General features: G+C 39.8%; 1 protein-coding gene across 3 annotated transcripts in view; it reads left to right on the forward strand.

The window, feature by feature from the left end:
• The window catches only part of trps1 (trichorhinophalangeal syndrome I), a 176,849-nt gene that overhangs the window by 136,499 nt on the left and 12,377 nt on the right, over positions 1 to 27,973 (forward strand). For all 3 annotated transcript variants that reach the window (XM_041808723.1, XM_041808725.1, XM_041808724.1), the window contains exon 10: positions 25,579 to 25,701. In XM_041808723.1, coding sequence (XP_041664657.1) covers positions 25,579 to 25,701 — 123 coding nt within the window. The remainder of the gene's footprint in view (positions 1 to 25,578; positions 25,702 to 27,973) is intronic.

The following is a 27,973-nucleotide window of genomic DNA, read 5'->3' on the forward strand; positions in this document are numbered from 1 at the left end:
CTTTACTGATGACAGTGTTTACCTTCATAAAGGTTTTTAGTAGGGGTGCCAACGACTAAGGTTTTTCATAGTCGAATCTGATTCGTCAGATTTTGCCTTTAGTCGACTATTAGTTGAACAGTGTTTCCGCTAGACTTTTTTGTCCCCGGTCAAAATGACCGGCAGTCCCTTAAGAATTCCGGCCATTTAGAACAAGTACCGGACATTTGCTTTAACATTATTTTGCTGCATTAACAGCAGCAAAACGCATAAATTTCTCTCTTATTTTTTTGGTTTAAAATATCAAAGTGAAAGCTGCACGCTTTTCCTTACACATGCAGTTACACAATATACGCCCACGTTAAACTCATCAACAACAGTTAGCTTCACATCAGCACCGTTAGCCTGTTAGCACACTGGCCACTATCATAACTTTGCAGCTTACAACAGCCAAATGCCACCCTCCACCAACAACAATGAAGCATCTAAGCACATAACAAAAGTGCTCTCTTAACTAGAGACTGTGTTAGAACTCTACATTTCAAATGAGAAATGAGTCTTACCGTCAGCTGCTAATATCAGTTCTCATGATGATATGACTGTAACCTCTCTGAAGAGAGACAGAGCCTTCGTTTTAAGCTCCAAGCGGTCCATGCCGTTCTGCACGATGTGATTCTGTGTTGACTACAATCCAACTTTATCTGAGGATTGGTCATAGGTAGTTTATTGAAGTTCAATACAACTCTACTCGGCGTAGGCCTCCCCTCTCTGCTGCTGCATCAGTGTTGGTTAACCAGGAAAACCTCACTCAGATTAAAATTTTGCTTTATGGGAAAGCTCTGGTCAAACTCTCCCACTTTCCCTGCATAGTCCCCAGCAATACTGAGCATGCCGCAGAGAGATAGATTTGCTTTGATGTCATCATGCATAAATAATTAGCCATGTGCTTGCCATCTGAGGAGAAAACCCCAGTACCACAGGTCAGTAGATGTAGTAAGATTAGGCAAATTTTAGTTTATATTAACGCATTCTCGCAACATATCTTCTAGGTTCCAAAAATTATAATATGCAAGTATTCAGTATTTACTTATCTGGTCATTTGCATGTTTTCTGCCTGATGTTTTCACCAGTTATATTTTTATCTGCCGGACTTCCGTCCTTTTTACCGGCCAATGACCGGCAAATGCCAGCTAACGGAAACTCAGGCTTAGCAGCCCCATGTTGTCAGAATGGTATGATCTTGGTTACATAACAACATTCGACTATGAAGTTCGTAGTCGAATCAGACTCCTCTGAATCAAATCATCGAATCGCCGACTATTCCAGGTCACCCCTAGTTTTTAGTTAAAGTTTGTGCAGCCGTCTGCACGTGAGCAGACACGCTCGGCCAATGGAGGCAGCGACACAGGCTACTCAGGAGCTCTGTTGTAACAGAAACAAGAGAGGAAAATAATTAAATTAATGAATAGAAAAGCTCAGTCGTGCTTGCCCAATCGGGCAAGTTCGTACAAGTTTTGCTTGTCCGTTGGCTTTTTGAAGTTGCCCCGGGCATTCAGGCAGCCGTTAATGTCGGACCCTGTTTAAGGCATTTTGACCCATTTGATGATAGATGAGGCAATTAATAGAGCCATGGAATGAGATGTGGTAAGAACAGACAGAAAAAGGACCTTAATTTAGTTCAGGTATCCAGCTCTGACATGACATGAGTGTTAGCGCGCTGCCTGTTGAAGGCTTGAGGGCAGAGCTAGCTCTAGTTTCAAACCTGTTGATAGATCCGTCTGTTAGATGGGGCAGAGTGCCAGGTGTGAAAAGACAGCCCTTTTTTTGGTCCAATTAAGGCATAAGATAAAGTGACAACTGGGTTTTGAGGCCAGATAGGACACCTTTTTCTTGTTTACGCTGTTTTCTCAGAGGGTGAAAGATGGTGAGAGGCTCAGTATAAGAACTCTCACCATATAGGACATCAGGTGATATTCCCTAAGAAGCCTTTCTCTCTCTCTCTCTGTCTGATAACATAAGGGTTATCATACATGGTGCTGTCTGGAGCAAATGGAACAAAGATGAGACATCGATTACACACAAAGTCACACACACACACACACACACACACACCCCCACACACACACACACACACACACACACACAGGCACGCTCCTCAGAGGGTAGCTGATCTGTTCAGTTCCTCTTGACAGCTAGAGCATGGCCATCAACACCTCCAGTGCGTGTCTTTCTCTTAGCCTGTTTGGTGTGCGTGTGTTTTCTCTTAGCTTATGTGATGTGTGTCTGCGTGTGGCCCCAATGCAGCAAGAGGACTTTAAAAAAGAGCGAAGGATGAAGGGAGGACAGGCTGGAGAAGGGGTTAGAGTAATTCAGATATTGATGTTTTAGGCTCTAACTCCACCCTGAGGGCCTGTCAAAGTGGAAAATGTCAAACGGGCCCCTAGCTGGTCGCACCACTTAGTATCAGTGGAGCTTTAGCAGTGACACAGAACAAGAGCACAAAAAGCAGCAAAGAAAAAGAAGAATTGGTCTTAAAATACACGGGAAGTAGAAGCTGTTGACTGTAGATAAGAACTAGATTGTGCATGTGGTTTCAAAAGGAAGGACAGTGCAGAAGAACTGCATTTCTCTTAACCGCCAGCAGGGGGCCACTCCACTGATGGCTGAAGGAGTCCACTTTTGTGACCCCATATCGGTAAATGAAATAAAAATGTTGAATCTGTTATTCAGGGGGCTGGATTCTAGAATGGGAAGTGCTCTGTCTTTTACCAGTAGACTACACTCTAGTGTCAGTGAACCATGGTGTTTGCAGAAAAAAAAACAGTCATCACCGTGAATGAAGCCCTGCTTCCTTTACATCTATTTATATTGGTATTGTAATGTGTGATATTACAAGTCCCCATCTGTCAATCTACTGTGCATTTTGGCATTGGCATTGGCAGTGAGAGCACAGTGGGAGCTCCACATACACAGTGAGACATGCACTCATACACATGTGCTGCACTCTACTGCTGGCTCCGCTGATCTTGTTCTTGCCTCTGTTACTACTGCTCAAGTCAGCACCTAGGGGACATCTAACCTTGCAAAGCAGATGGATACGCCCATTTCCTTGTTTTTCACTGACGAATCCATCTTGCAAAGCTCCCATCTGAACTGTTTGGGCCTGGTTAGAAAGTGACAGGACCAATCAGCAATGAGGGGCAGTATTTTCAGGCGCAGCAGAGTAAACAAGCAGCAGCAAGGTGAAGGTGTTCTAATGGTGAGTAGAGATGCCCTCTGGAGGATTCCAGAGCGCCACAGGATCCTGCGTTGGCTCGTCCAGCTGGTGTCTACCCTATATTTAGGTACAGAAAGTGCTGTTGATTGTAGGGTGGGGTATGGGTGCATTGTAGCCCTACACTCTTCAGGACCTGTACTTAATGGGCTGATAACAGGGGCAGCGAACTGTTGAATGTTATCTGGTAATGTCCATATCACTGATCTGGACTTTGCTGATGATGCTGTGATCCTTGCAGAAACTGTAGTTGTCGTAGTGGAGGCTCTCAACTTGCTGATTGAGGAGGCTGAAGCATTAGAAATGCATGTCTTTAGGGCCAAAATAAAGATTAAGGCATTTGGGGATGTCTTGGATGCTGCTTTTGAATATGTCTGTGCATGGTAAGAGCCTGGAAGTTGCAGAGCAGTTCAATAAGGCTGAGATCAATTGCAGACTTGGTCAGAGTCTTTTGGTCCTTGGTCTTTCTGGTCTTACCATACTCTTATGAGGCCAGGGTGTTGACTGATGGCCAAAGGTGCCAGCTGACCACCTTTGGGACAAGTTCTCTCCAGCACATCTTTGGGTATCGTTGTTAGACCGTGTGTCTAATGCTGACATGCTCAGGAGAGCAGGGATAGGTACGATGTGCCCCTGGTTACAGGAACAGCAGCTACACTTTTACAGGTGCTTGACAAGCTTACCGGGCCTGATCCGGCTCATCACATACTGGGTGACCAGGACCCAGTGGGCTGGTCCACAACGCCCAGGGCGACCATATGGAGGGGGCAGCTGGGAGGATGCCTGTAAAGATGAGGCATGGGCCCGCAGGCCTGAAGGATGGCCATCATGGAAACCAGAGTAGCACAGGACCAAGGCTGGCAAAACGAATTGCCGGATTGGAATATGCTTGTGACCTGACTGTCCAAACAGGTTAAGCAGTACAGAGCAGATCAAACCAAACAGGAAAGCAGACAATTGACCTATCATTTATCCAATCACTTTATCAATATCAAGTCAAAACAGGAAGCAAATAAACAGCCAATCAACCTCAGAGATGCAAAGTAGACTCATGTTTGTATGTTGTTCCCTTTATTCCCACTTAAGCATGTGATCTGGTGATCTTGCTGCTTCAAGGATGGGCGCCATCAATTGGAGGAAAACGTGTGGACAGAAAGCTGCAGGCACAGATCCTGTAGAAATAGCGAGCTACTGTGCATTCACTTTCACAGATACACATAAACCTGATGGATCATTGAAGCAGCACCGCCTCCACAAACTGACTCCTCCATCATTGACACCGCTCAGGGACAAAGTCAGCATACAGTCAAAAGCACTCCACAGTGCTCTGGAGGGCTGCTGATGTTGTGCGCTATCATGTAATGAAAAGCTACGGTGCTGTCAGTCCCATGGTAATGATGGTGAAAGGTCACAATATTTCATTAATTTCAGGCACTCTTTATCACTGGCACTAGTGCTCTTGGTGTGGATTGCTTCCCCTGCTCATTGACTAAACAGGAAAAGCTGGGTGAACAGAAGATTTTTTTGGAAAGTAGATTAGAAAGTTCATCATTGCCTTTAGAATCATTTTCATACGCTTACGGTTAAGCAGAAGCTTGTCCCTGCTGTCACTATTATGACATAAAATCATTTGTTTTGGTAAGTGGTTCAATAAGGCCTCTACATTTTGGTGAGTGGGCCGTAATGAGCTTGCAAGCCTTATCGTTTGTCCTTTTGGCTTCTATTTGATGCTTCCACTTTGAAGTTTCTGAACTGCTCATTTTGAATGGGCTCATTTTCAGTTTGTTCTTATTATTTTCAAATATTTTTAACAATCTTTCTAATGAAGATGTGGTTAAAAAGTTTGGTGTCCTTGTTGTAAAGGCAGAATACTTTGATTAGGGAAAAGTTTAGTTATTATGCAGTTTTCCCCCTCAGTTCACCCCAGGCCATCACCCCCCTGAGGGGTGATGGCCTGGTTGCCTGATCTTTTCACTAAACAGTAAAAAATCAGGAAAGACATTTATGCTCTGTTGAAACAAATAGTGGCTGTGGCTTAATTTTGGAGAGACAGGCAGTTGTATTGGGGTTGCAGGCTACCATCCCAAATGATTGTTTAGGAAAACACTGATGAGGTTGTCAGAATTTTCCATTTATTAACTGAACTGTTGGTATCAAACTGTTAGGAATTTGTTTGTGCAATATAGACAGTACACCAGATTTGCAATTTTCTTATTAACTAAATACAATTCAGAACCCCATACTAGTTGCTTAGCACTTATGTATTTGTTGTTTGAAAATATGCTCAGATAGTTAGAGTTTTCCCAAGTGTTTTATCCATTTAGGTTTGGATATTGCAACTAAAGTGATTGAATAGTGGTGGCTGGTAAACTGGTGTTAATTTGGTGATCAGTATAATTTCTGCCATGAACAACACATTCATCAACTCATGGTGAAGTGCTCATGTGAGACAAAAATGATGCCACTGTTAGCTTAAACTACCAGACACAGCAGTAGATTAATAAAAGTAGCATGGCAGAGTGATGTATGACAGACAATAGCTCAGTTTGACTGTTTCTCTCTGAGTCTTTGGCACCCAGGAAAAAAAACTGAAAACTGTGCTTCTGTCAGTATGACTTAAGTGCAGTACATCAATCAGGTGTTCCATCCCCTAAAGTTTAATGTACAGTGCTTAACAAATTTATTAGACCACCCTAACCCTAACCAAAGTAAGGTTTATGCCACAGCTACCCTAAATTAACAGCATTGGTAATTACCAAAATCCTTTTTTATGTTTCTGCAATGGTTAATACACCAATATGTAGAAACTCTTAAACAGAAATGATCATTTTAATGCTAAGATATAATTATTATTGTTATCCACGAATTTTTAAATGTACTGATTTACAAAAAAAAACTGTAAAAATGGTAAAGCACATTAATATTTCTTGATTAATATGTCAAATTATAGTTATTTACTTGCATTTCTGAACAGAAAAATTAGTTTTAGTACTTGAATGTTATGCTTGATTAATTTCTGACTTCTCAGAGAAGCCCAGTGAGCCGGCTCAAATTTGGGTGAATTCAGTTTGAAATTCCTCATTCCTGTTCAAAATGGTAAAATGTGGAGAGCTCACTGAAAATGAAAGGGTCCGCATTAAAGCACTTCATGATGCTGGATGGTCTTTGAGACAAATATGACAGGTGGTCTAATAAGTTTGTTAAGCACTGTATTTAAAAGCAAAAAGATCAAGTCCGCTCCCTTTGAACAGAGTCTCTTTTGGCCTGTCTGAGGCTTCAACACAAGCTGTTAGCTGCAATGGATTGACTTGGTTTGACTCTACGAAGGTGGCCTTGAAGTGTGATAAAACACTTGTATAAAAATGGAAACTTTTTTTTGTAAAATAATGTCTAAATCACTTTTACAAAACTCAAATTTACAAAGTCCAGTATAAAATAATGCCTTAAACACTTTTACAAAACGAAACAAATTTTCAAGATTGATACAAAATTCCAAAGTCTGAATCACTTTAGAAGACTTGAAACTTTGGTCAATTTCGAAATTTGATACATTCCCTTTCTGTAAGGTACTGTTGTTTTTAAATTTGTCTCAGAGCATGTAAAAAGTGTTCCGTGGTTTGTAAATTTGTTTAGTAAATGTAAAATTGGAATTCTAATGTGTTTCAATGAAATATAAAAATATTTTGTTACAGGGTTTCACACTTTGTAATTTTTAATTGGACTTTTTGTACAAACAATTTGTCAAAATTTGTTTCATTATTTCCGAAGGTGTTTTGCTTATATAAATTTATTTTATAAAATGTAAAGTATTTGTAATTTTTTTCAAGCTTTGTGAAAGTGTTTCAGGCTTCCAGGCCACCATACTTTAGCCCAGTGCTACAGCAATTTGTACAATAACGGCATTAGCAACAGCTTAACGCTGTATTTTAACTTTTTACTCACTTGTTTTAAAACCGTGATGAGAAGTGGACTGTGGGTTTAAAAGAAGTCGGAGATGCAGCTGTAGACTCCATAGCTCCTGTACTCACCAGTATCTTTGTTAAAGTTAAGTTAAATCAAAAATAAACACACTATTTTGGAAAATAAAATTCTGTTTTTGTTATTTAAATTGATTGCTTTATTGTGAACACCCACATTAGGAAATGTGTTTGCACTCTGTGCTTGGCACACCCCAGCAGGAGAGAAAAGAAACTTAAACTACAGGTGCAATTATAGAGAACTGAACATACAGAAACTTAAAAACTTTTTCTGTGATTTTAAGCTCAGACATGAGTAGAGTATGCCATCACAGACATGTTTTAGAGGGTGAAGGGGAAGCAGTACCTGAATATACACCTAAATGCATTTCCCTTATAATTTTATAACAGTGTGATAAAGTACTGCTTCAGCAAAGGGAAGAAACAGCTCTGTGATTAATATTTCTTTTTGCAGCCATTATAAATCACTGCATATTTCTCAAATTTGTTTAAAAGTGAATGTAACTTTGCTGTTGAAAAATGTTAAGCTGCATAATTCCACGTATTGTCCTTACCTTGTATTTGATTCTTTCAGCTGTTTACAGCCTGAATCCAGCAGCAGATGATCCGTCCACCACATTCTCCCACATGTGTGTATATGTGTATGCGCATGTATGTGTGTTTCTTGGTCTTCTTCACTACAATGTTCACCTTGACCTCTGAGCCCACTCAGTGTTGCTCATTTCCCACAACCATGACCTCTGACTCCTACACATACACATGACCACGCTCACATACAGCAGGAAAAATACATCATTTGCCACCTGACTGAGGCCGAGATAGACTGAAAATATTACATTTTACCCAAGAAATGAAACCTCCAACCTCCTCTCCTTTCTTTTTCCGTTTTCCCCTTTTTTTTGCCATGGTCATAACACTGCGCTCTCTCTACTTGTCAAAAAGGTGTATTGACAGCTAACAGAAAATGGATGGAAAAATCAGGTCAGTAGGCAGGCGAATGGGTGAAGGATGTGGTCAGGAAATGTACAAGTATCAAGAACAATTAATTTTCCTGCATATGTTTATAATTAAAACCTATGAAGATGAGATAAAGAGCTCCTCAAGGATTCATGTTGAATTAAAAATATTAAAAAGGCAGCAAGAATTCCTTCCCTACTTGTGGATTCAATATTCTCTTTCTCCCCTATTCCTCACCCCGGCCTCCCTTTCACCTCCCCTCCTCACTCTTTACCACTGGGGCTAATTGGGGAGATAAAGTCATTTGGCAAGGCAGTGTGTGCTGTGTGTGAGGTCATTTAGAGGGGTAATGTGCTAAAGTGCCATATATTATGCAGTTTAGTTAGAATTACACTTCTCCTTCTCTTTCTGTCTCATCTTTCCCTTTTTCTCAATCTTTGTTCCACATCATCCTCCTCTTTCTTTTTTCTGTGTTGTTTCTTCTTCAAGCACAGGGAATCCATACTGTCCAAAGCCATTTAGCTACTAAGATGTGCCTACATTGATGGTGCATTCATGCACATCTTTACCTTGTTTAAACGAGAGCCATTACAAGCATTTAGCCATACAGCTGTTACTCTCAGTACACAATAGGGATTTAGGAAATCAGGAAACAGGCTGTCATCATGTAAGGGTTAAGAGGAAGGAATGTGATATGCGTGTTTGTGTCTTATTTGATTTGATTTTTAATCTTTTTACAAACACCGTAAATTTCCTGTCAGGACAGCTGACTGCATGAAAGTATACAGACACAAAAGAACCAGGAACTTGGTCATTTACAGGACAATAGGAATATCACTTGGAGTTCCCAGCTGCTCCAGCTGTCGCCACAAGCTTTAACTTTGAAAAATACAAAGTGCGTAAAACACAGGCTTTCTCCTTTAGAAGAGGCATCCTGTATGAGAGTGGACATATTACACATTTCCACTGACTGCACAGAGGCCTGAGATAGTATGACTAAAGTACAATAATTTGTTCTGGATGATTTGTAGATTGCATTTTTTTACATTATTGATATAATATTATAGCTAGTGAACATAGTCAAGTAACAACAAACTTTGTATGGTGACTTCACTATGCAGAAACACAGTGGTTCGTGTAGGTGAAGGCACTGCACTGGATATAAATGGACACAGTAAAACAGGAACGTATTGCAGAGAGAAAAAGACAACAAATGCAGCTTCATGAATGCACCTGAAACACTTCCTACAGCGACTTCTGCTCAGACAAAGTACTTACTTTTGAGCACGGTGTGTGATTAGAGTATGGTGTACAACTCAATCCACGAGTGAGCAGAGGTCAGTCCATTGATGTTTGGCATGTGGAAAGTCTTTGGCAGCAGAGATCAACTTTCTGATGAGAGCAAGGCTCTGTCGTCTTCCTGGGGGGGGGAGCAGAAATTTGTATCCTTTGGATATGTTCTTTGACGTTGAAAAAAGGAATGAGGGAAGAAAACTCTCAATGCTCATCCAGGTTGTTGCTGACAGCACTAAACTTAAACTGAACCTGGGAAAACAAAGCAAAACAGTGGAAGGCTGCTGGAATGGGGATAGAAAGACTACAGGTGATGGAGGAAGGGTCACAGGACCTTTTCTTACCTGTGACATATCAAAAGTACCCCTGTGGCTTCTCCTCCAATCAGATGAGATCATTTGTCCTTTTCCCACCCCGGTGTGACGTGCTGCAAGGGCTACTGGGGAGATGACTGTTTCAGGCTTACTGGTTCTTTGTTTGAAATTTCCCTTCACACCACAAAAACGGGCTTCTGCAGTGCTTGCTAGGCCTGAGTATTTGTTTTCCACATGGCTGAGCCATAGATGGGATTGGCTAATTCTGGTAACCACTTTACATAGCAGCTGTCACAATCAGTGTGTGAATGTAGATTGAATGTGTGTGAATGGGAAAGTGTGAAGTGCTTTTAGTAGTCAGTAGACTAGAAAAGCACTATACAAGCTCAAGTTAATTTTCTATTTACTATTCAGTACTTCTAAAATGGATACTAGACATAGGTAAACAATGTTAAATGTAACTAAATAAGATCTTCGGATCAAGGTACCTTTATCAGCAGCTGGCAGAGGTATTTGATCCAACTACCCCCCATAGCCACAGTCAGCAGACAGCAGTAGACACCAAAGATCCCACCGCAGTTAAATCAGCCATTCAATGCGACATCACCTACAAAAGGCTTTGTCTGTCAGCAGGGCATTTGCTGATTTTTGAGGATATTAATGTAAAACTCACAGTTTATCTAAAAGGTTTAACTGAAGAAGCCTTTTGTAGGTGTAGTATCTTTAGAACATTAAACAAGTCCATCTGCAACTACTGATCAAACATTGGATAACCATGACCTGATTAACGTGATTTATCAATGATGGTGGGGAGGATTTTAAGTATTTAATTATGTTGATTTTGTTCAATGGCTAAAACAGATCCAAAATTAATATGCAAGATATTGGATTTTTGCCGATATCCAATATGCCGATAATTTAAAACATATTTTGGCCGATACCGATTTTTCCACTGTAAAAGACACCAATTCCATCTTGCAGAAAAAATATGTGTATTTTTAATATTGGTAGTCTATTTTTTCAAAAACTGACAAAACATTTGATTTTTATCAGAAATGAAGGATGTATTGTTTTTTTTTTTCAAATACAGCCATACACTTATGAAAAACTTACAGTAATGTCTTCAGGTTGCATGTGCATTACATTCTACATGTATTTTGAACAGTACAGCCAAAGTCATCTGCATCTTTGAGGGCAATAAAAAGCAGCAAAATAACCTGCTGACACTGACAGTGCAAAAAAGAAATAGCTTATAAATTTAGATCGAGTCCCCTTATTACTCAGCCAGTTTGCAGGATGGCTCCCTGAGATACTCCTGACAAAGTGCTTTAAATAACAACTGATATACCGATATACTACCAATGATTTCATGCATCCTTACCTTAAAGCCTTAAAGGTACAGTGTGCAAAATTGGGAATATTGGCAACTTCTAGCAGTTAAATTCAAGATTGTAATACTCACTTCTGATGGTAAACCTGGTAATCAGTGGAATCTTTAGAAAACCTTTATTAACTATAACAGTTAGCCTTTTTTTTTTATTCCTTCTGTGGTATTGTAGAAACATGCCGGTGCAAGTTTGCTGAGTCCGTGGAGTGGGCCCCTCTTTATGTATGAAAATAGGTTATTCTAAGTTATAAAATCAAACAATTTTTATATAGTCAGGTGATTAAACACATTTAAACATACTAATCATTATTATGTATAATTTTTACCAAATTAGTTTCTCTAAATGCTACTTAATATCAAACACTGTACCTTTAAATGGTATAATTTACATCATCTTGTATATTTGGCATGTAGGAATCAAACATTAAACTTTCTTCTCCACTCTGAATCAAAAGTGTTGTTTTTTTTCATCTTTAATTACAAGGTGTCCACTTATGTGTAATTTTTAAATATCTGTAAACATGAATGACATATACTTAATGTTTTTAATTACATTTTCCTTAGATTTTTGCTAGGAGATGGTCTGCTTTCTTTACTTCTGCCCTAATAATGCCCAGTTTATGATTTGCCTGTGTCCCTATGGCACAGAATAGTTTCTTAAATATATCCTGACTGTGTTGACCTCAACTCTTCACGTAGAAATGATTAAATGTACTAACACTGGACAGTTATCTTTCAGCACATCAGCACCTGAATGGGTCATGTGAGTCTGTGTTGTGTGGGAATCAGCCCACTGAACTATTCTCAGATAAACAATAAAATGCACTCTAAGACAGTTAATAAGATGCTTAATACCAGCGGATAAGACTACAGGTATTAAAGATGAGCATCATAATAATAACTCTCTCTCTTTCCCTCTCTCTCTCTCTCTCTCTTTCCCTCTCTTCTGCGTGTCTCTTTCTTTACCTTTGGGCAGTGGGGCGAGCTAAGATTTCAATGTCCTGGTTTCCACACCACATTATTTGTACATGGTGTATGCATGTTTCAGCAAAGTGTGTTCATGTCATCCTGCAGGGCCTTCCCATGAAGATGTACACATAAGCAATCATCCACCTCCAGCCTATCAGCCTTTTATACACTCAAAAACACGTGGACGGCAGATAATAAGCTCCTCACTGGTCCTTGTGAAGTGGGTCACTGCAGACACAAACATGATAAGTTTCCAAAGTAAAGAATTATAATTTCAGATAAGACACATAACTTCCAACACCATAAATGCACATTTAGCTTTTACTAAAAAAATGTATTACATTGGACCAGTTAACAAACATTCACAGTATGGCTTATAGCAGGGTAAAGCGATTCATTTTTTAATTATAATGAGACTTGAGCTTAATTCCTGTTAATACTGTATTGGCTTTCACATGTACAGGATTAGGAAAGCTTAAACTTCTTAGCTTGTAGAATTAAAAAAGCCTGACCCTTTATTGCAGGTTATGCCCGCAGTTTGACACGTGTTAAGGTGATTGTTATTTTTTTCCTTCTTTGAGTAATTTTTTTAAACCCACAGTGAGGTCTCTGAAACAGAAAGGTGACAACTTCTAAGTCTGTCAGTGAGGCCTTAAATTTCCTATTTGGGTCAGACTTTTAGGTTAGAAACCACTACTCTGGACCGGTTATTTCTGGTCAGATAGTAATATAAATACTTTGAAGTTTCATCTCAAAGCAATAGTGATTAGTTTTTGTTCCAGGTTGGAGATATGGACTTGAGAAATAGAACCATGCAGCTCTGAGACCCCTATTTCCCATTTCTCTTAGTGTATCGCTCGCTCTATCTGTGCACAAAGAAAGTCCAAGGTTGACTCAGAAAGATTTCTATTACAGGAAGGACAAAATACATACACTCAGTGCATCCGATGCTATCTTATCAGAATGATAAGTTTTAGTTTTATACAATCACTTACTTGATAAACACAGAGCCAGGTATCAGCAGTCTGGATACAGATTTGTTGAAAAGAGGCACATTAATACACATTACTGCACATAAACACGCATAAGCCAGTGCAGAACGACAAGCACATACACTCACAGACACACAAATGTGGTTTCTTGGTCCACAGGCTGCAGGTCTGCATACATCAAGGCTGTTTATCAAAATTAGATCAGCTTGAAACGATTTCCTTTTTCCTCGGTTTGCTAATATGTTTCTTTCTCTATTCCTAGCTCAAAAACACATACACGCCTTACCCTGAACACATAACCGTGAAGTCTGCGCAACTGTGATCGTTTATCAAAATTAGATATATGAAAATAGGATTTTACCTAAATGAAGTCTAGTGGGGGGATTTCATATGAAGTCATGCACCTTTTCTGACCCGAGTTGCAACTCTGCAACAAAACAAGGAAACCACAGCATGAAATGAAAGCAGCAGAGATGAAAAGGCCAGTAAGAGAAGGGAAAGTACTGGGGGAAGGGAAAGGGGGAATGACTAAGAGGAGGGTAGTGGGCCACAATGTGTGCCTGAAGGTGAATGTAGAGGCTTTGACCTTACCTTCTATGCTGAGGAGAGGTGTGAGTGTGTGTCTTAGTGTTGTCATCTTGATCGAGTGCTTTAGACGCTATTCACACCAACGCACACACACAGTAACACACACATTTAAAATGACAGGACTGCTGTGAAAGCTGACACCTTCTTTTTTCCCTCCACAGAGAGCCAAGCGTGCACTCATATGTGTGTAACTGTGTCAGTGTGTGTTTTAGTATCTTAAAAACAAAGCATCTTGGCTGCCATGCTGTGCTTTGCTCCATCGTCCAGCCCCCCCACAGTGCAGAGACCATCGTTGTCTTTTATATTTATGGAGCAGTGGCAGCTGTATATTTACAACTGCACATAACACACTCATCAAGTCTCAGCTTGAGCTTTGGAAAAGTCACTTTGACTATAGTTAAATAAGCTGAGAGGCTTAGAGATATAATGTTTGACAGCCATCCATAAGAGGTGCTGATGGAGGGTTTCAGGCCAGCAGAAAGACACAAATTGTCAGTGTCATCATTTCAGCCTCTCTGAGGGTATCAGTGCCAATCAAAGACAAGTGATCGTCACTTTTCCTACAGCTAATACCATCACACGCAGCCCCAAGGCAGTAGGGATGTTACATCTCTGCTAGGTTTGTTAAAAGGTTTAATCTGGATAAGAGTGATCTGGATTTGGAAGTCTGCTTTTTTGCAATCCAGGATCAAGTAAGCCAGCTCACTTTTGTGAGGGCTTCATGGAAGAACAACTGGATTTTATTGCACACGAGACCACAAAAAAAAAAAAAAAATTGCGTAGTATACATGCCAGGCCAGTAGTTGGCAGCGTGATTTTGATGAACCAAGGCAAGCGTATGCGTAGGAAATCTTCCTTCATCGTGGCAGGACCCTACTTGCACATAGCAACTGACTGTAACCGTAGTGCGCATGTGCGTTTTCAGAAAGATGGGTTTCGTCTGTCTACATGGAGATGGAGATGGGGGTGCTTGGAAAACTTTACACTCTGGAGCTCGTTTACAAATGCTTTTATTTTCAGGCACCCAAAGTGCCATTCTCTTGTAGACAGACAGTTAAAACCCAAGAAAAGTTTTGCATTATCACCTGAAAATGATATGTAAACAGGGCCTTTGACCTCAAACTTCAGTCCGTAAAACACACTTTAAAGTTCAATGATGAACAAATAAAAAAATACATAAAGAAGCAACAAAGTTTAAGGAAGGAGGATGAGCCAGTCGTTCCTTACAGCCAAAATATGGGTCACAAAAATCTGCAGAATTTTTCTATTCATCAATACTGATTATTAACTGTTGCCAATATCAAAATGATAATATTGTGCGTCCCTACAGGTTAAGAAGTATATTATCAGAATTAAAACAATAAAATCGCTTGTAAGAAACTGATCTCTGTTCAGTAACAACAACCAATCAACAAAGTGGATGGAAGTAACAGCCAAAGATATGTTGAGCTTTATTAAGTACAGTACAAGTTTCTGCACAGTTAACCAGTGCCTGAGTAAATTTTACTCTGACAAATATAACATTTGGTCCCAGTCTATTTGGAGTAAAATTCACTCTGCTTGCAGAGTAATGTCTTCAGAGTTGTTTTTACTCAAAAGAGTGTTTTTTTTAAACTCTAAATGATGATTATGTGCTCCACAATGAACAAAATAAAAACAACTCTACAGCAGTTTTACTCACTACAGAGTAATTCAGACTATAGTTTATTCATTATAGAGCTGTTTTTCTCAATACAGTGTTTCATTTAGTCCTTTCAAAACTGTTTTTCATTCCTTGTAGAAATGTTTCTACTCATTACAGAATATTTTCTGCTCAATATAGAATTGGGGAACGGTTATGTAGAGCTGTATCTCACTCTGAATAGACTGATCTTTCTCTTTATCTAGAGCTAAATTTTCCTCTTCATAGATAATTCTGTCTTTTCTCCTATAAAGGGCATGACAACAAAAGAGGTGTTTTTGCCTATACGTATTAGACAAAGTGTTCTAATATTACAGAAACAATTGTGATGAAAATATGACAAGAACTCAGGAGCAGAGCACGGGATAAGGTGGTAAAGTTAAAGAAGTTTACTTGACAACAATAGTGCAAATGATGGTGAGTGTACTGGCTGGTTGTTGGAAAAATCACTGGCAGAGAGATGGAGACACTGCAATAGAAGAGGACAAATGGAGTTAGATAAGGAAAAAAAAAACCTCACTGAAAAATCACTAGATCATCAAAGGTTGAAGAGGAGTTACCTGACTACAAGCTAAAGTACAAAGGTTCATCACCAGGTGAGGAGATCTTGATTACCAAGGATTATCTGCAGCTGAGACAGCTAACAAGCTGCAGCTGTGACCGTCCATGAGTGATGGCAGCTGAGTTGAAACCTAAGTGGGTGCGGTTAAAAGTTTTACTCCAGCAGAATTTACTCTGTTTTTATTCCAACTCTCGTGGTGGCTGGTAATAAATATACTCAATAAAGAGTAAATTTGACTATTTTGAGTAAAATACTTTTTACTCTGGAAAAATTACTCCCTAGATTTTCCTGTGTTAATGAGCGTTTATCAAAAAAGTCTTTCTCTGGAGTTGGATCCAATTTTCAGAGCTCAGCCCTCACTGTGCAACAGAGATTTTATTCTCCTCCTCTCTCCCATCTGTGACTTCTGATGTCTGTATATTCTTGTTTTTATTTAAAATGAAGGAGTCTTTTTTACAGCCTTTCCACCTAAATGAATAGAAAGCTCAGTGGTACAAACTGGTAGACAGTGCAGGTCTGCAAAAGGAGAGTGGCAGACATGCACATTGATAATAAAGTGCTACTCCCCTCAATCCTAATGGGGCATTTTTGGATCAGTCTTTTATTTGACATGTTTGCATGACATGCAGCTATTCTGATCATGCTTTCCTTCTGATCTGTGCGCATGTAAACAAAGCTTAGAAGGTTTTATATACTGCTTTCCTGAAATACAGCTTCAGTCCACCTCTGCAAAAAATCGGGAAAATCCTGATTTTTCATTTCAAAGTTATTCCACTCCCATTCAAACTGGAGCCTTTGATTCTGAAAAAGAGACTGAGATCATAATAACTGATCTCATCTGATTTATATCCTTGTTTCCTTTTGAACAGCCAAATGTAAAAGTCTTGATGAAGTTGAAGGCAGCAATAAGCAGAACTAAACCTAACCTTCACAGCTCCTCACCTGCTGCCCACTTAGCTTTGTTAAAGTCTGTGGTCAGATTTATTCAGCAAACCTCACTTTTACTCCACCTTTAGCTATTCGGAATGTTTCATATCATCACTGAGCTTTTTATTTCTTCCTAAAAATGGATTTTCTAAAAGTCAGCACAGCCTCTGATGCAGGGGTATACTGCTCAATGTGCTGCACTGATGCGGTCATGCTGGGAGTGTGTGGGGTGTTGTTGGAGAGCGGCAGCAGGCTGTGTGTGGAGGGGTGCCGGGGGCAGTTACACACTGAGCCGGAGGTCGTGCTAGGTGTGAGCAGGCTGTAGGTGTTGTGTTAGGAGTCAGACTGGCCTTTTATTTTCATCTAGCAAGATTTTTCTCTCTTCCTACCTTGCTTTTATCATTATTTACATGTAATATTGAAATATCACCCTAATGTTGAATATGTAGTTGAACAGCAGGTGTTTTTAGCCCCATTATGCCATTATTGTACTCTTTTAAACATTTACTGAATCCTGAAGGGATAATTAGTCGTTTCCTTGTGTTTCTTCACAGAGTTACTAAAGGGAAGACAAATTTTTGGACAGTTGCTCTGCTGTACTCTCTGCTTCAGTGGTAATTTCATCTGAGGAGATAATCAGCAGGAAATTCAGCCTCTGTTGCTGTGCCGATTTTCCAACTGTTTCAGACATTTTTAGTTCTTAATTATATTTCCCCTGAATCCTGGATTATTTGCGGTCTTAAACAATCTTTAACCAGCCTTTTTATGAGCCATATGTGGCTCTAATAGCTGCTTTACTTTAGCCATAGTGTTGCTGCCCTTTCTGTTTGTTTCTTCCTGTTGAATGAGAGTAAACCAGCAGGACAAATTCAGCCGCCTCAACCTAAATTTAGTCGACTCAAACCCAATTATTCTATTAGGAGCAGCCATTTAAATGCACACAGCAGTCTGGGGGTGAACCACACAGATGGACTCCGGTAGCATTATGCGCTACGCGTACACAGACCTACACAAACACTAAAACAGTTGATGGCTAGTAGCACCTACGGGGGAGGGAGTCTCTCTCAGATTGGTCCCAGATGTTTCTGTGTGTGTGTGTTTGGCAATTTAGTTTGGTGAATCTTTATCTGAAACCGCCCCTGCACAGGTCAGCTTTTCCTATTTTAAACAGCCATGTGTGTGTGGGTGTGTGTGCATTAAAGACAGAGCCAGAGACTGATTCAGTGTATAGGATATTGGACTTGGCAGTATGGAATTCAGTTAATTCCTCCAGCTAGTCTTCTAGACTGATTAAATAATTGCTGATTTAATGCAAGACAGTGCATGTATCAATGTAAGTGTGCAGGCATGTTAGTGCTTTTGTGTGCCTTGTGCAGGCCTGACTTCCTTTGTAAGTGAATTAAATGTAATTTCATTTTAAAAGACTTTGTTTTTGAAGAGCCTTCTTTTTAGACTGTGGGGCCCTGTAGTCTATTTCTTTGACTTCTTGTCACTCTTTTTCATTTCAGTTACCCCTCTTTGTGTATCCTTTTAAATTAACACAACGTCAAGGACAGCACCTTGATGTTTTTAATCTGTTATCTTTCACAAAAGGAAGAAAATGGCATAATTTCTTGTTAAATATTCACATCACTAAAAATGTGACCCTGCTGGTGGAATCTTTACAAATTCAAGGAGAAAAACAGTACAAAAGACTATAAAATGTCCTCTTTTTTGATAAATTCTTGAGTAAAAGAAACTTCAATAAGCTGAAAGATGAGAATTAGCCTCACTTTCACCCTAAATTGTCCAAGTAAAACCACATCAGCACAGTTTCAAAATGCCACTTCATATTGTACACAGATGCAGGCTTAAACACAGTGCTTTTAAAGGACTATATATTACCACAGAAGCCAGCTGATGCTTATCTGTTTGGGGCCGCTCCTCCACAAAGATCTAAAAAGATGCTGCAGTGTAAACAGTTTGTACAACATCTGTAAATGAAAGGCTTCAGGAGTCTCTCCAAGCGGACTCAAAGCCACAGCTGAAGGGTTCAGCCACTGTGCGGTTCCAGCATCTGTTTTGATGTTGAGTAGAAATCAGATTTTGGAGAATGAAGTTATAATTTATTAGAGCATTTTATGAGCAGAGTCATGAAAAAGTCACTGAAAAACAGCTCATAACTTCTGTTTGAATTTGAGGGATAGCAATCACTCTAACCCATTTAATATGACACTGGCACAGCAGCACAAACCCATTTAAGACTAAAAACAACATTAAACAAGGTTCTGAAGTTGTTCTCTCACACAGAAGAGCAGAATGAAAGTTAAACACAGCCTGCTGTGTAAGATTATTTTCTGTAACAAGCAAATGTGAATGCATTTTTGCATTACATTTGCTGCCAACAGGAACAAAGAAGTGTTCTTTAGTAGCGCTGCTGGGGCATTTAAGCAAACATGCTGACCACTTATTATGAAAATTATTGAACTAATAAACACTGCTTTATATACAGCTTGGCAGTGAGCAGATCTGTGTCTTCATTTATGCCAGTCTTGAGCCAGCAAATATGTTCAACATATCTGTGTTTTACATGTGATGTAATAATAATATCAACAGGAGAGTATATAACCTGATAATTTATGTGCCAATACAGTCTCTGACAGCAGTCCTGAGACAAGTGCAGATAAAATTACCAATATCTGTACCATTATCAGCATTAGCAGCCAGTATGTTTTAAATACAATACAGGGTACACGTAAATATCAGTCAGTAGGTTCAAGGCATGGCTGTGTAAAACATGGACTTAGTCTCAGTGATGTCACCGGTCTTGTTGGAAATGCTATCACAACCTAAACTCGCAGGAACTGAGTTGGAGCTGAGATGAGCCTTAAGCTCTTGCTGACAACAGCGATACATCCACCCAACATTAACTTTGCTAAGCCCAAATTTATGCATGCAATCAGGAAAAATAAGTGAAAAAAGTAATCTCTATACAGTTTTAAGAAATAAAAAAGCCATTGAGGCAAGCCCAATTTTTAATGGATGTTGATGGAGATTTCTTGGCTTTTGCAGCCAGTCTCAAGTGGACACTTAAGGAACTGCAGACTGTTGCACTTCTGCTTTGCGTTTGTGTCTCAACACTAGAGGTTATCACTTGGTTTTGGTCATTAATCATGTTGGGACAGCAACCAACACCACAAAGTAATCTCAACATACTCTGGCTTTCTTTGAGGAAGTAGGCTTGACAAAGACCTAAGCTGTAGTAAAGGATATCAGGTCTCATAAAGCTGGTTATGGACTTCCTCTGCTTGCCTCTGATTTCGAACAGCTGCACCGCCACTGCAAAGCAAATTACTGTCTCTCTAGTCATTCAGAGCAGTTCCACTGCAATAGCTCTGTCTCTGGCACGTCCCTGAAGCGCCACTCTGCTCGGCTAGGGTGTGTGCTAGGTCTTTTTCAGCGCTGACCTCCTAAATCCACATAAAGCAGATCAATCCAAACAGACAGAAAAACGTGCAAAAATTCCAGTCAACTTCAAATCAATGACAGTGCATGGACTCCTGATAGTAAAGTATCACTATATCAACATTACCTCTCATCCTCAGTGGTCAGATGGGTCAGTGGGTCACAGAGCTGCTACAGCACTATTGCACCTTTGTAGAAAACATCAACCTTTTAACTTCCTACACACTCACCTATGGTAGAAGCATAAAAAACATCACAGAATCATTTCGAATGAACAACACATCAACCCCTAAATGGCAAAATAACTTGCTCCAGACACAATTCCAGTGTGCATGGTCGCTTGCCTTTGGTCAGAGCAAAACTGATGTGTGTGGGATCACTGCAGCCAGTTTATGTAGGAATTAGAGGTAACTCAGAATTTCTGCTTCAGGCTCAGAGTGCTCACAGATTTAAGTGGGCATTCAGCACGGTATTTGTTGAGTCTCCCACAAGGAACTACCACTGGCTTTTTACTTCTACCAGTTTGAAATGATGAGAAGCGATGTTGGATACCTAAAAGTTTTGGTAAAAATATCACTTCTGTTGCACTAAAGGACAGGGAAACTTGTGTTTTTTGTTGTTGTTGTTGTTTTTTTTAATGTAAATCTATTGGTTGATTTAACTATTTCATAAACTGTCTGTACTTCTAATTTAGTTGTAATGTAACAACTAGTGTAATGTACTTAAAATTACAAACATAATTTCAGCAGTAGGTTGCAATAAAGAACTTTGATTTAGCCCTATTGTAGCAATGTGGGACAGTCAAAACTGAATTAATTCATTTGATTGATTTGTTTCTTGAAAAAACCTATAGTAAGGACTAATAAACCTTTGCGTCTGTTTTTTTTTTTTCTTTTTTTGTTAAGGTGGCTATGTTAAACATAGTTTTCAGGATAACTGGACCAAACATGAAAAGTTAGTTCCTTCCTGTTCTCCTCTTATTGTGGGGTTGATTTGCTTGTAATTTAAAGTGTGAATTTGACATGAAACCTACAGTTTTAGATGAGAGTGGGAGTAAGTGAGTGCTTCTGTGATGTGATGCATACAGCAGGCTTATTTCTTACATGGCTTTGCTCTATGGCACTACAAATGTAATGCTATGATTCGAGAAACTTCTATGGACATTTTTCTTCAACTGAAAATCTGCTCTCTGTTGAGAACATTACTAGGTAGTAATTTTTTTTAAATTATGCCACTTTACAGCTGATTTCAAGCTTTAACTCTGCATAATATAACTGGTATGGAGTTGTGTGTGTGGAGTATGCTGCCATTAAAAAGCGCGAGCTTTGTGGCTCGAAAACCTCTCGGGCTAACCCTCTGATCTTGTCATATGATTTACCCCCCCATACTGCAATGTTATAAAAGCTCGTAAAGTGTCATCAGTGTTTCTCTACCAATTATGAGCTTTTTATAGTTACTTTTCTTAACTGTAGTGAGGGAAAAGTCTTTGTCATTTGGTGTATAGGTAAAGGGATCATCATTAGTCTTGAAACTAAACTTTGTAGGTTAACATCAACCTTAAAAGTGCCCTTTTTCCTTCATTAGGAGGAAATTGATAAAGACTTTAATTTCCTGAATAATGGACACATTTGTGTGTCTTTTGTGTGTATGTGTCTCTGCATGTATCCACCGCACGAGTGCGAGAGTCAGAGGGCGTTGTCGGTGGCGCTAATTGAACGGCATCATAGGCCGCAGATAAATAGATGTCATTAAGCCCTCTGAGCTGTAATTACCTGCAGCCCTCCACTGCAAGTTGAGGTGAGTGGGAGAGGCCAGGTATCAGTAATCAATCACAGAAACATGCACCGGTACACAAACACTGATGACACAAAAACATAGTCACACAGCACTCCCACTGAAAACTGTGATTGAATATTATAGATCTCTGTGTGTGAAAGTGGGATCACAAATTTCGACGCATGCCCAGCCACACAGCAGATGATTGAAAGGAAGTTGGACATCATGAGCTGATTTTGGTGTCTGCATGTGTGCATTTTGGAAGGTGGCGGGGGCTATTTCTGCACTTTTTCTGTGTAATTGACACTTGAACTTCTTTCTCCCCATCGTCCACAGACACTCACTCATTGAGCTTACCCAGTGTCGTGATTTGAGAGTAGCCAAGATACCCTCGACACACACACTTGCTTTTTGGAGTGCAGCCTCTCATCTAAATCGTGCCTGTCTTGATTAGCCAATGGAAGCAAATATTTTTCAGGTGTGTGCGTATCCGTGTGTATTGTGTGCATGTTACGAGGAGGGGCAGCTGCGGGGCCATATGTGAGTGATTTGGGCGTACTGAGGGAAACTGAATTCTGATGACAGATGCAGTGTTTGGCTTGCAATGCTAGACACACACACACTCACAGATACAGGAAGCGTACATCAATCAATCACCTGGCTTAGCTTCTCTACATGTGGTGACCGTATGGTGTGTGTAATACACGCACACACAAGCCAGCGCACACATACACAGAATCACAGTCTCTCTCTCTCTCTCTCTCTCTGTTTCTCTTTTTCTCTCTCTCTGGCTACGTCTGCCACTGAGAGGATTTGATCATGTTAGTCTTCTGCTTTCTGACATGAAAACACATGTACCGTAAAGACTCTAATATAAGCTCAGGTGTTTATTACACACATCACTGGGTGTTTTATCAAACACATTCAGAGACCTGACCCCAAATTTTCGAAGAAACAAACACCTCTGTTGTGCTTTTTTTTCTATTACACATCTTTAACTTTGATTTTCATTCACATCTTGGACAGCATGAAGAATTTCATTTGACGTATCCACAGTGCATTTCAACAACAGTGTTGTGTCCTTCATCATTATGCCTTTGAGACGTTAACCTCCTGAGGACGGCATTGTCATATACACAAGAAGAGACACATGCTATTCAGAGTTGAATAAATATTGAACCATTAATTGTAGCCACTTTCCTCTGTTGTGCCGTTCTAATGTCGCTATCTAAGCCTTTGTAGCTCTTACAGAATGTTTTCTAGCCCGAAACTTAGCTGACTTTCCAGGGTTTTTAAAGATTATATTCACATCAGTAACTCCAATACTTTATAATAACTTTATAATTTTTTTTTTTTTTTTTTTTTTTTTTTTTTTTAATCGTTCCTGCATTCATCCCATTAGCCCACTGCCATATTGTCGGTTTGTATCCTGGAATGCAGTGTGACTGGGCTGTGACTGCGCATGTGCACGGACTTTGAAACTGCAGAAGAGAGCCTGAATGACTTATAATAGAGAGAAAAGTAGACAGTAGCTATGATTTTTCCCTCAGAGTCACTGCACTTTAAATGACTACATTTCCCAAAAGCGCAAGGACTTTTTTGTAAAGATGTAAATTTTTTAAAGACTTTTTGTTGCAGAATGATTATTTTTAAGTTGATTAGTATCAAAGAGATGGGGGAATACGTTTGTGCAAAAAAAAACCCGTGTTTAATGTGTTTAGTAAAAATGTTTGACTTTTGAAAGCTCTCCCCTTTATCCCCCCTTATGGCCGGCCTTCGATCACGCGTTATACACCACAGGAAACTCTGGCTGGATAATCTCTAGAACCATGAGATAATGAGGCCTTCACTGACTCATGTCGACCCAAAAATGGCCTGTTTAAAATGTAGTGTGTACCCCTGTTTAATTGCACCTTAATCCTCCCAGTACATTAGACTGCAAAAATAAATAAATAAACAACCTGAACAGTTCTGTACCCACTGGGCTCTTCAGCTTGTTGCCGGCAGCGTGCAACAGATGCTCAGTGGAAGTTGCTGCTAGTGTCTCCATCTGTAGCTCTGAGACTACAGACAGCCTGATTGAAGTGTGGCATGCTTTGAAAAAATAAAGTTTAAATGTTTTTAACTTTTAGCACCAGGTGTTCTGAGCCCCCAAAAAATCTGTATGCTAAGCCCTCGGCTCTGTCACGAACATAAAACAACAAGAAGCCAGTAATGAAAAGAGGAGAGGGTCCCAGAGGATTCAGAGTCCATGGTGGCACGAGAGAGGGGGAAACAGATTGGGATAAGAGCTTGAAAACAAAGAAGGAGAGTGTGTGAGGGGGAAAGACAGCAGATATACTGAGGCAAACAGGGTGTGTTTTTAGTCACACATACCCAAAGGCATACAGTAGGTGTTTGTATGCTGCTACGACAGCTGCGGCATCACTTTAGGAGGAAAAAGCACCTAAAATGTAGAGACTAAGGGCAAAATGTGATGTTTTTCTCTGAATTTTTAATCAAAGAAACTTAAAACTAAAGTAAACTGAGATTAAGAGTGAAGAGTTGATCCAACTGAAAAGATTAAGAGGTTAAAACAAAGATTAAACATGAATAATATGATCAAACTTCAAAAAAAGAGAGGGAGAAATTAATAAATTGAAATGACAGAGAAACAGACAGACCCACGGTGGAGAAAGATGAGGTGTGCTGTCCTCTAAGGGTCATAAAGGTGCTGAATGGGACCACAGACTTAATGGGATGGAGAAACGTTGTGATTGGCTCATTACTGTGATGGAGCACGTTGCCACGACAATTGGCCTTTTCAACCCCCGCCTCTCCACCTTTCTTGCACGCTCACTACTTCTCTATGCACCGCTGCTCTGTGAACTGCAGAGGTAGGTGTGTGTGGGAATGAGACACACTAATACAGTAAAAGTCAAACACTTGGCTGCAAAGTACCTTCTGCAGTTCAGATAAACACCCAAACACTTAATGCGACAAGGTGAAAACATAACTCATCTGGCTCTGTGAGTCTTGTCAAGCAGTACTTGACAAAATTACTGCAGTATCTCTCACAGGATCGCATTCAGAGGAACACTCTCACATATTTACACACAGCTCAACTAGCCTATTCTCTTTTCATTTGGAGCTTTTATTAACCTTGTCCCATACAGGCGAAATCAGCATAAAGGAGAGCTGTGTTCATGCGATTTCCCATTAGGCATGATAAAATGAGAGCACATCATCTCTCTGCCATCCAGACAATCTGTTTTCTCTCTCTCTTTCTGTCTACTTAACCCAAATCAAGCTGTTGCTCTTGAGTTTGAAAACTGAAAAGGAGTACAAACTTAAGTCAACACTTTCTAACTTTTCCCCTTGTTCTTTTCTCTCTGAGGCTTTGCCTTTTCCAAAGTTTCTTTATCAATCTTTTAATAGTGCTTTATCCTCTAATGGTTTGTGTCTTTTTTCCCCTGCAGAGGCGTAGGGGGAGCGGAGTCTTCTGTGCAAACTGTCTGACCACCAAGACATCGCTGTGGAGGAAGAACGCTAATGGAGGCTATGTCTGCAACGCATGTGGCCTATACCAAAAGCTGCATTCGGTGAGTCGTGAACAGACGTGGGACTCTTAACACAATCAGATGCTTTGTCTGTATCAGACGGGCATTACGCTGCAGATTAAATCAGACATCTCAGATAAATGGAAAGAAGTGCAGCAGACATGGTACATTAAGTTTATGTATATTTATGATCCCCTTTATTACATTTTTCTTTCAAACTATTAAGAAAAAGGGAGCTTAAAAACTTTGAATATAGGAGGGCAGAGAGAAAAGTAAAGACACGGCACAAACAAGTGAGAGGATACTCAGGTGTATTATCATATAACAGCTCATTTGCAATGCAGAAGTCTTATCCACTCACAGGAGAGCCACATACACACTCTCATAAAGGTTAAACTGCACCAGAAACCCAGTGTTTGAGAGTGTTTTATAGACTAAGCATGTTTTAGGACGTCCACGGGGTGATTTCGACCACTTATTATCATTCCTCTGGTGTGGACGATTAGCATGCATTGCAAATGAAGTGATCCATTCTGCAGTAAAATTCTTGTATATATTCTGTGAATCCCGCTGTGAAAAAGTAATATTGTGGAAAAAGTATATTTGATTTGGTGGGTGCTGGGAGAGTTACAGCTCCATGGAGTGAGAAATATGATGGAATGAATCAACTTTACCATCTAAGCCCGAGGAAAGTCTATGGAAATCCCAAATTTAATTAGACTGCATGAATTACAGATGAGATAAAGAGCCAGGCTGGAATTTAGCTCACTTCAGAATATTAAGCTTTCTCACCTCAGACATGATTTTATGGATTTTAAGCTGATTTCACACTTGAATGTACCTGTTTAACTCAAGGGATTACAAATATTACCAGTGTGAAACAAGCCTGATATGTATGTATATATGTACGCAGGATTCATGGCACATATTTCCTTTTAAAGCTCAGCTTGTAAAACTTCAGAGTGTTCCAGTGTAATAAATCACGGTGTTCATAACTGCATCACTGGGTCGACTGTGTTACAACCCAGAGCACTACAGCGCAATTATCGAATGGAGCTTTAAAGACCTCTCACAGGATGACAAGCCGCTGCTGTGTACTCTTTCCTGCCCCTGCTATCGCCCCCCAGTTCAACCTGTTCGTCTCATCTGCTGCTCCAATCACGTAGCGGCTCCCTCTACTCTTGACGATCTTCACGACAACCATATTTTATATCGGATAATAAAAGTTTTATACGCTCTACACACATTATTAGAGAGGATAGCAGCTAGTAAAACACTTCAGACTAAGAGAGGGGCATGGAGAGTTATGAATAAAGAGGGAGAAAATGGTAGACATAAAGAGAGGAGGAGAAAGGTGGTGATAAAGAAAAACAAAGAGAGAAACAAAGGAGGGGGAGATTAAGGTAAAGAGTGAGGGGAGATAATGAAGTGGGAGGGTGAGAGATGGAGAGAGACAGAAATAAAGGAAAGATCTTAAAAGAGATGAAACAAGAGAGAATAATGTGTACCAGGAGTGTGTCAGCCCAGGTGTTATATCAGACCAACTCCAGACCAACTCCAACACCAAGTGTGTAACATCATGATTATCTTGAGTGATATGGGTTGTAATTGTGCTGTTAACAGTTCTGGTCTATGTACATCCAGTTAATTAGGCTCATTGAAGCTAATTCAAGATAATCAAATTATACATGACTATTTGGTGATAACTGATTTTTCTTTTACATAAAAAAAAAACTGTTTCATCCATCCATTTTCTATACTGCTTATTCCAATTGGGGTTGCGGGGGAAGCTGGAGCCTGAGCCTATAGCAGCTGTCATTGGGCGAGAGGTGGGATACACCCTGGGCTGGTCAAAAACTGTTTCAAACATTTCAAATTTTGTGAATTTGTTGTAAAACTCATTTTTACCTGTACTCACAGACCCAAAGTAATAAGATGGAAAGAAAAAGCTCACTTAGAGACAGACAAGGAAGACCAGTGAGGGGAAGATTAGAAAAAAATACTTAAAATGTTTTAACAAAGTAGGGACTTTGAGCAAGTGTTTCATATGAACTTAAAGGAAGCTAACAAGTATGAAAAGGAGGATAATTTGTGCCCTGTGTCTTATTTCAACCCAACATCTAAGGGTGCACTCAGCATTCCTGTGCTCAAGCACGTTTGACCACCAAAGTCCAGTTTGCCTTACAGTGTTAGATTACAGTCTCACCAAATAAAAAGAAACAGCATATTCAAATGCGTCTGCAGGTGTTACAACCCCCCTTACAACCCCCACCTTTAAACAGTAATTAAGGTCAGTGTAGAATGAAATGCTATA

This window comes from Cheilinus undulatus, linkage group 16, assembly GCF_018320785.1.
Source record: "Cheilinus undulatus linkage group 16, ASM1832078v1, whole genome shotgun sequence".
Taxonomy (NCBI): Eukaryota; Metazoa; Chordata; class Actinopteri; order Labriformes; family Labridae; genus Cheilinus; species Cheilinus undulatus.